The following is a 9,430-nucleotide window of genomic DNA, read 5'->3' as shown; positions in this document are numbered from 1 at the left end:
CCACTAACCACCAGGGAGCCCCCACTGGCAGCAATGGAGCCCCACTAACCACCAGGGAGCCCCCCACTAACCACCAGCGAGCCTCCGCTAACCACTAGCGAGCCCCCACTGGCAACAGTGGAGCCCCCACTAACCACCTGGCAGCCACCACAGAGCCCCCACTAATTATCATGGAACCCCCACTGACCACCACAGATCCCGCACTGACCACCACAGAGCCCGCACTGACCACCACAGAGCCCGCACTGACCACCACAGAGCCCCAATGGCCACACGATAGTCCGCATTGGCCACCTGAGAGCCTAATTAGGGAGCCCCTCCGCTGCACCCGCACGCACTCATGAAACTCTCTGGACCCCTGGTGAGAGCCCGCGCAGCCCACCTAAGAGCTCACACTGGCCACGTGAGAGCCCCCACTGGCCACCTGAGAGCCTGCACAGCCTCCTGAGAGCCCGCACAACTCTCCTGGGACCCCAGAGACATCAGGCGGTGAACCCGGAACAACATAGACTATGTAGCTTCATATTATTCTGCATTGCTGTATTATGTATTGCTGGGACTTGTAGTCCTATATAGGTGATGCCATTCGGCATTGTTGTATAATGTATTGCTGGGAATTTGTAGTTCTCTATAGCTGTTGGTATTCTTCATTGCTGTATAATGTATTGCTTGGAATTGTAGTTCTCTATAGCTGTTGGTATTCTGCATTGCTGTACAATGTATTTCTGAGATTTACAGTCCGCTATAGCTGATGGTATTATTCTGCATTGCTGTATAATGTGCTGAGATTTGTAGTCCCTCTTCAGCAGTCATGCACGCGCACAGCACTGATGAGGCATCCTTCCCTTTAATTTTCCTCAACCCATAAATTTCTCTACCGCGTCACTTCCAGGTGTGCATGTCATGAAGAAAGGGGGTCATGAAAACAGCTGATTCGGGTAACTTGGCCCCACACGAGAAAATGTATAGGCGGTCTACAGTGGGCGAGAGTGCCTAAGTACTGGATATGGAGCGGAGTAAGGCCAGAACCATGTAGGGAGCTCAGTTGGACGAGAGCACCATTCCCCAGCCAGTCACCCCTTTCATGGACTCATTAGTGAGTCCTCACATCACCCGACCATTCACACCGTTACATGAAAGGCAAAAGTGGCAGGCATGGGCAGGGAGAAGGCATGAGGGGGGGCCAATTTGCTGCACCACGGGCCCCTGGGTTGTACTTGCTCCCTGGCTAAAAGACCCCCAGTTTTGACTGTGGTATCTCTTGTGCCCCCCTATATATTGTTCATAGAGTTAACCACTGAGCACATAACACACAAATAGAAGGGTTTTCTTAATTCTGAGTGCACAAGTGTAAATACATTTTAAAATACCTTCACACAATGTGGTGTGTGTTACGACCTCAGACCAAAATGATTGTATACAATCACTTAAAATGAATGGATCCCTTATAAGCAGATAAAATAAAGTATATTTACATATACTAAGCTGGAGTTATCCTGGGTAGTAAATGCACCTGGTATAGTGACTATAGTTTTAGATTTTGACTATAATATTACTTCACTTGAACCTACCACTGCAGATGGAACTTAAAAACATTACAATGTTCTTTTATATTCATAATTTAGGAAAATGTAGGCAGCAAGGGATGTGCAGGAGAAAGGGGCCATTTGTATTATTTTACATTCAGAATATAATATACATTTGGAATTCTTCAAACCTGACCTACTGTATATATAAATATACTATATATATATATATACAGTTTCTTTAAAACTTCAGTTTTTGCTTGGCAGGTGCAAAAGTACTGCCAATGTGTTTTCTTTGATGATTAATGGTAATAAGCCTGAGCCTTGATGGCTACAAAAGTTCCACTGACGAAAGAAATAATGAAATGTTTAATTACACACAGCCCTGGGATGCACATCAGAGAACAGCAGTAATTCTGTGATCTAATTTCTCATAAGAAATAACATTAGGACTGGCTATGGAAAGCTGACTCTGTTTGGAAGAGTTCCTGATCTGCTAAGTGGATTTCTCATTTTAACAAAGTAACACAAAATCAGGCTCAAGGAGAAAAAAAGCTCTTTCATTCTATTAAATCTTCTTGTATTCTCATTTCCTGTTCTCCTTGAGAAGTTAGCTACATGAAGAAATCTTAGAGAGGTCTAATTAGATGCCAATCACCACCTGCATATTTAAAGTTGACATGTCTTTCAATATAAGGACCCTATGCATGATGCTTCCAGTTATATTGTACAATGTTGTGTTAAGTATGTTTAAATTCGACAATGTCAGTTTCCCCATGCACGGCAAATTGAATGTGTCTTGGCAAAGGAACTCCTGTCAGTTTTGTTATTACTGTCAGTGTTCCCATAGCGGCCGCCTGGGTCGCTATGGTGATTGTTACGCCACTGGTCAGTGTCCCACTAAAGGATATTACGCTAACCATACACTAGTCATTTTTTCTCATTCAGTCCCATGGACGGAATGATAAAAAAATGCTCAATTCCCCCATCTACGCTAAACAGTGTGGATGGGGGAATCTTCCCTGATGGCGAATGTATTGTAGCTGGCAACCATAGCTGTTAGACTACCCAAGCAGTGAGTGCAACTGATTGGCTGCATTCACTTTTTGGCTGACAACTGGCTGACTTAATTCAAGAACTGTATGGCCAGCTTTACTGCATCTCCATTGAACATGAACACCATTCTGGACACAATCATGTTGCAATGGAGCAGCATACCTCCTTCTTTAGAAGTGCAAATTTTAATTTAGCAAAGTCCAAATCACAATCATATGCAGAACAGGGTGCTGGTGACATATTCTACCCACTGGGGAATTTTTTTCTTACTGACAGGTGACAGGAGTGTAAATCCCCACAAATTAAGGGGAAATTTCACCCTTGACAGTTGTCATCGGTTATACAAATCATAAAGGTAGATTTTCTTAACAGGGACACAGTAATAAAATCAATGATAATGACAGAGGTTTTAGCCATTCCACTCTCTATCTAAAATTAGATAAAATGTTTGACCAGCATTCTACATTAAGGCAGAATAGTTTAAAAATGTCTTAGCTGCTTAACCTGTGGGGTCATCAAGAAACGGGCTGAACAGGCCCAAACCTTTCCAAGGGGATTCTGTAGTGTGCCCAGGACATCTGCATCACATATTGTCCTCTTGATTGGCCCTGACACCTCCAGGTACCACTCAAACTCTTGTGTTTATAAACTATAAAACTATATAATAAACTTAAATAGTTTACTTACCATCATCATTATCTGCCAGAATAACTACTTTGGCACTGGAGAATTCAGACACTACTTGGCCACCCATTGGCATACTTAAGGTGACATTGAACACCTCATCTTCTTCATAAAGGGAGTCATCGATTATGATAATGCGACAGAATTTTTCCGTTTCATCCTTGTCAAATCGGACAATGCTGGTGTGGTCATCTGGGCGAGTGATATAATCGGAATATGACAAAACCGATGTGGGGACAGTACCTGTAGCTGAACCTAAGTGATAGACCAGAACATTTCTATCAACATTTATAAGATAATCTGTAGAAGAAAACACTTAGATAAAAAAGACTAACAATATATAAAACATGTCCTTAGACTATTAGAGATAGAATTGGAAACATATTTAACAAAAAAAGAAATTGCTGAATAGTGAAGAAGCCCATAATAGAAATGAAAAGGCTGCTACAATGCTACTCAACAGCAGCTGCCAAAAACAGAAATCCAAACCCTAGATCTTATGTTTCAGACATTTTGTCGTAATCATAAAGACTGATTTTAAAAAGCATACAGCTTCCAGCTGGAACATTAGCTGCAGCTACTACAGTGTATTACAGCGTCTTCCAGGTCCCTGCTACAGCCGCCATGCTCAGGGAATTCCCTGTGCTATTACTTGCACAGAGAGTCATTGGTGTGAGACTTCAATTGGGCTTTATAACAGAGAGATTAGAAATGTTCACATGTGTTACATGTGCATTAAGACTCTAATCCTTTATCTCCTGGAGAAATTTGTAGGAAGAAAATATTTGCAGAGCAACTTGATCCCAGATATTTTGAAGTGAAAATCTATCTATAGAGCTCCAAGAGATAGATTTCAGAATTTCGACTGACTCTCACCAGACAGTGTGCTGTGCTATGCTGATCCTCTGAGGGGCAACTGGTGGGGACAGAGAAATCCTTGGTGTATGTAACGCTACTGCATGTGTACTACTTATGACACATTTTATGGGAGATTTGGCTACTACGAACAGTACTCCATTACATTATATTGCTTACTGCCAACTTAAAAAAGAAAGCAATAACACATCATTACTTCCTCACGAATCCAAAAAGCAAAGTGGTTTTTTTTTGTCATTTAAGCTTGATACCCATAATAGCTTAAGATGTCATTCTTTTAAGCCTGTGCATTCTAGTTTAAAGAAAAGTTACAGTGGATCTAGAACAAGTGCATAGTGTACCTAAGTGGGGAAAGGCATGGGTAGTCATCCAGCAAGGGGCACATTGCAGAACATACAATAATCTCAATTAAAAAAGCTAACACCAGGGCAAGAATCATAATTTTTCTTTTTAAAGTGATAGTTATTTTCAGTCTAGCCCAATGAGACTGGAAAACTACAGTCACGTGGCTGAAAATCAAGATTCTTATGTAAAAATATGTAAATTGAGTCCACTTAAAAGGCTTGAAAGTGGGAAGGGTGAAAACAATTATATAATCTTGAGGAAAACTTTGTTTTAGCGGTTTTATGGCTTTTATCAAATTCAGTTCAGTCAAGGAAGGCTCAATGACACAGTATTCAAAAGCTGAGACCATTTCACATTGGTTATAACTTACCTTGGTGAGTTGAACAGACAACCATAAATTCTTGACTAACGTCCCCTGATCTTTTAACAGGTATTAGTAATTCTCCAATATCTTCCTCGACTTTATACTCAGCTTGTGGTATGTATACAGTAGATTCTAGAGAAAGAAAACCAAAGTTGGTATTAGTACAGTCAATGTATAGATTACAGTGAATGGATGTTTGAACAGTTGCTTAAGATAATTTACTTTGATCAGCTTTATCAATGTATTTTAACACGGAGAATGACATTTCCAAGAACTACAAATACCTGGCCAGCGCTGGCATACATTTTCTACACAAAGGCTGCTGACTCTTAAAGGACAACTTAACTTTTAAAGAAGTTCTCTTTTACAGGTTCATCCGTGACCCCCTTCCTGTCACAGGGTAACCCACGTAGCAGAATAGCCAGTGTTGCACATCCTTTTTGTAAGAAGATTGATCCTATTGCCCATGTACACCACTCACATTTGAGTGCCAAGCAGTGCCAAGCAGTGCCAAACAGTGAATATCTCTGGAGTGAGGCTGAAGGATGATGTTTTGCTATGTAGGTTACACTGTGGGGGAAGCAGTAAAGGACAGTTTCTCTACTAGTGAAGTTGACTTTTTATCAGCCAAACAAATTAGATTGTCATTTTTAAGAAGCAACATGTTGTGTGCCAAATGACATCTCATAACAGTTGAGTTCATTAGGGAGCCTGTTCCAAACACAATTGTTTTAACTCAAGACAAATGGCTGCATTAGCATTTGGCTGCATCCCGTATCCCCTCCTCTCTGGGATAAAGGATGCATGGCTCTAGCAGTATCTGCCTGTATCACTTACCACCTTCTCTGTGGTATGATGGACGAGAAGCTTCAACATCATCTGTCTGCATCACTTACCTCCTTGTCCCTGGTCTTACAGATAAGTAGCTTCAGAAGCACCTGCCTGTATCACTTACCTCTGCCTCTCTGGGCTGTACTCTGGAGTACTCTGTAGTAATCAAGAGATTTGCTGTCCAAAGGGCAGTTGGACCATGCCTGCACATCCAAATACCCCCTGAGGTCTATTAGAGCATTACTAAAGGCTGCAGGTGGTTTGATCAGATTAAGAGCAGGAAGAGTTTCCTGCCTTTGTTTACTGATTAAATATTTGCTTATCTATACTTGAATTTGATGCAATTGTAATGAAAAGAAAATGGTCTCTGTAAGTTAACATTTTTAAATAAAAGTGCAATTAGAAAGCTATTAAATGGTTCGTTTCAGCAATAAAATTATAAGCGTTCCATTACGTTTCAAAGTAAGCAGCACCAAGGGATAAAGCTGCAGAGAACTAATCAGCATCAATACGCAGATGTATGTTGTTCCACTGTCGCTACACTATGGTGAGTGAACAAAAATATTACTTAAAATTACTAATTTTTAATTAAAATATTTCCTATTAAATATAAATCATTATTAAAGAGTCCATTGACAGTAGTGATAATGTTAACAACTCTCATTAGTTGTTAATTTAATATCATTTGATAGTAATACATACCATCGCCTGGGTCCACAATCTCCACAATCGCTTCGTGAGGGAACTCCAGTGCTGCCATAACAGGCTCAGAGAGGATAATCTGGAAGGTTTCAGATTCCTCGTATTCATCATCGGCTATTATCCTGACCTTCCATGTGGCCGTTGTTTGTCCAGGGTTAAACTGCACTTGCTTCTGTGCTTTTCCTTTAAAGTCTTTATCTTTAATTGCTGCACCATCCTTTGTATTGATACCTTAATGAGGAAAATGAAAAGGGGTCATCCTTTTAAAGAACAAATAAGAAGGATAAAAGCCTCCCTGTGTGGCCTCTGTGGGGCAGCATTTAGGATGTATAATGTTTGTAACAAGTTGAACATGACTGACCGTCCATCCAATCAGTCACATAGGCAGGTAGTCCTACTGTGTGCTGTTTACATGGAAGTACTGTGCATGTGATAATTTATAAGTGCTGAACTACAGCTACCAGTATTCTATAACATTGCATCCCTTGCAGCTGTATTTTAATAATTTTGGTGGGGTAGCTCACATCGCATTACATTTGGCAACTCAAAACTGATGGTTCATTTATAGATGATTAAATCCTCCAGTGCTTTTAAAAATTTCTCTGGATACCATCTTCTAAATGTTGCACGGTGAAAATGTTTGCAAGAACTGGGATACTTTGCGTTTATTTTTTACATTTTTTATATGTATGGGAAGAAGGGGCCAGTAGATTGGCATTAGGTATGTAAGCTTCCTTTAGTATTGGATTACTGTGAATTGTTTGGGAAAATAAGTGGGCACTTTATATGATATAGGATCTCTCTAGCTCTTCTTGGGGTGTACACATATGGCAAAGTTTATTCTTTTCTTCCTAATGTGAAAATGGGATAATCTGATGAATTCTGACATGGTTTGGGTGTGGTGTCCAAGCAAGCACAGAAACCCAAAAGCTACTCACAAGACACATGGTATAAAAAACAAACAGTGGTCAACAGTATCTATCAATTACTCAACACTCAATAATTACTAAGAATACGTCTGGCCTTAATAATAAAACTAACTAAGAGTAATGGGAGGAATTGATCAAAACTGGAGCAGATTTGCATGGTAACCAATCAGCTTCTCTCTCTCATTTTCAAATCTTAACTGAGCAAATTGAAGAGATGCTGATAGGTTGCCATGGGCAACTGCTCCAGATTCTGTCTGCTCCAGTTTTGATAAATTCCCCTCTATATCTTTAACCTCCTTAGCATTATGTTTCCCCCGAGAAAAATGTGCAACAAAAGTGTTTCTAAAAAAACAAGTTAACATACACATTTTTGGCTTGAAAATGACTTAACCTCTTTGGGGTTACCCATTAGCTGCAAGATTCTGAGCAGTGTTCAGAATGGCTGAGCAGAGGAGGACTAGCAAACTTCTTCTGTCTGAGTTGTGACCCCAGAAGTACCGTGCTCTGAGCAATTCCAGGATTGCAGCTGTCAAATTCTGACAGCTGGCGGCCAGGAATATCAACTAACTGAGTATTGTCACTGCTTGATTTGTATGGAAGCATTGTAGGGGAGACATCGGGGGTCTATTAGACCCTTGACGTCTACCTTTCACTTCTGCCAAACAAATAGTACACACAATACTCATTTTGCTCCTTTCCTGGCCACAGACAGCAAGGATCTGACAGCCGCAAACCCAGAATTGCTCAGAGCAGAGTGCTACCAGGTTAACAACAAAGTGAGAGGATCAGTGAATGGATGTTCACCAGTCCACCTCCCTTCAAAATCCAGAACATCCCCCGTCTCAGTGGCATTAACCACAAGCATTACCGGGGTTCAGAATTGCATATAAAAACACCTAAGTTATGTTCAGAGTTGACTAATTTTACATAGAACTGTGAGCCCAAATAACACTCGTGGCTAAGACCAAAAGGTCTAGCTGTGGTTCTAAACCATATCAGGCTTTCAAGGCACAAGGCTCTCTTCCCAGGCTGAGTTATCGAGAGTCTTGTGTTAGCTATGATGTTAATGTAGCTAGCCAATACAAGTGTTACACTTTACCAAACATACTATTCCTGATATATTCCATAGCAAACATAAGACTACACTTTAACTCAGAGCCCCAAAAACTATTAAAGCTGAACTTCAAGCAAATACACAGATAAAACACATATATTGGAGCTGTTTTACCTGCAAAAGAATTTCGGTTCTGAAATGTATACAGCTTTGCCACATAGCATAGCCCTCTCTTTGTAGAGTAGAAGACCTGATATTTTCTGCTGCATTGAAGTTACACTAACAGGTCTTGTCTCTTCCCCAGCATGTGACAGGACAGTGAAGGGAGAATCAGCAGAATTCTCTGCTACCTCAGCAGAATCAGCAGACTGTTGAGATCATCTTGTTATCACTCTGCTGGCTCCTTTTATCAGCATGTTTGTTGTCAGCACATGATCATTGCAGTACAGCTGCCTAGCTCCTTGTGCTGTTTCTACTTCTTCCAGTCTAAACTCTGTACAGTGGACTGCAAGGCTCTAATACCAGCTTAAATGCAGGTATTTACACTGCTTTCATTTAAGAAAATACATTAAGGATGTATTAAAGTAGAACTTTATAACTATATACGGTATATAGAACAAGATTAATCAAAAGGTTGCAGCACACCACAGTAGTTTAGCGAAACAATTTACAGAAGTAAATTATATAAAATATTGCAAACGTTTTGGACCAAAACGACTAGCCCTTGCTCTGGCAAGAAACACAACTAGTACTCCATTAAACATATATCCTACATATAGTTATTTTTTTTAACTATATGTACAACCTAAGGCACAAAGGGTGTACTAAGATCAATGATTCAATACATCTAAGCTCTCTGCTTTGCTCTGTTGTTGTGTCTGTCCAACTTTGAGCTCTATGTTGGCAATTACTTACTGACAAAAGAGGTTTCACCAAGGTATCCTCTGCGTTTCAGTGTAACTTCAAGGAACTTGGCATCTTCATCTATAGTATACTGATTTCTCTCCAAGGAAATCCAAGCCCAGTTGAGACGAAATGGCTGACTTCTAAGTTTATTACCGCC

General features: G+C 40.4%; 1 protein-coding gene across 1 annotated transcript in view; it reads right to left on the bottom strand.

Moving 5' to 3' along the window:
* FREM3 (FRAS1 related extracellular matrix 3) overlaps positions 1 to 9,430 on the bottom strand; it is a 144,366-nt gene that overhangs the window by 27,418 nt on the left and 107,518 nt on the right. The window contains exons 6-9 of the mRNA XM_018552972.1: positions 9,283 to 9,430; positions 6,385 to 6,615; positions 4,858 to 4,983; positions 3,270 to 3,521 (exon numbers count right to left, since the gene is read on the bottom strand). Coding sequence (XP_018408474.1) covers positions 3,270 to 3,521; positions 4,858 to 4,983; positions 6,385 to 6,615; positions 9,283 to 9,430 — 757 coding nt within the window. The remainder of the gene's footprint in view (positions 1 to 3,269; positions 3,522 to 4,857; positions 4,984 to 6,384; positions 6,616 to 9,282) is intronic.

Source organism: Nanorana parkeri, unplaced genomic scaffold, assembly GCF_000935625.1.
Source record: "Nanorana parkeri isolate BGI_ZX_2015 unplaced genomic scaffold, ASM93562v1 scaffold104, whole genome shotgun sequence".
In the NCBI taxonomy this organism is placed as follows: domain Eukaryota; kingdom Metazoa; phylum Chordata; class Amphibia; order Anura; family Dicroglossidae; genus Nanorana; species Nanorana parkeri.
This window is presented reverse-complemented; position numbering and strand designations above follow the sequence as displayed.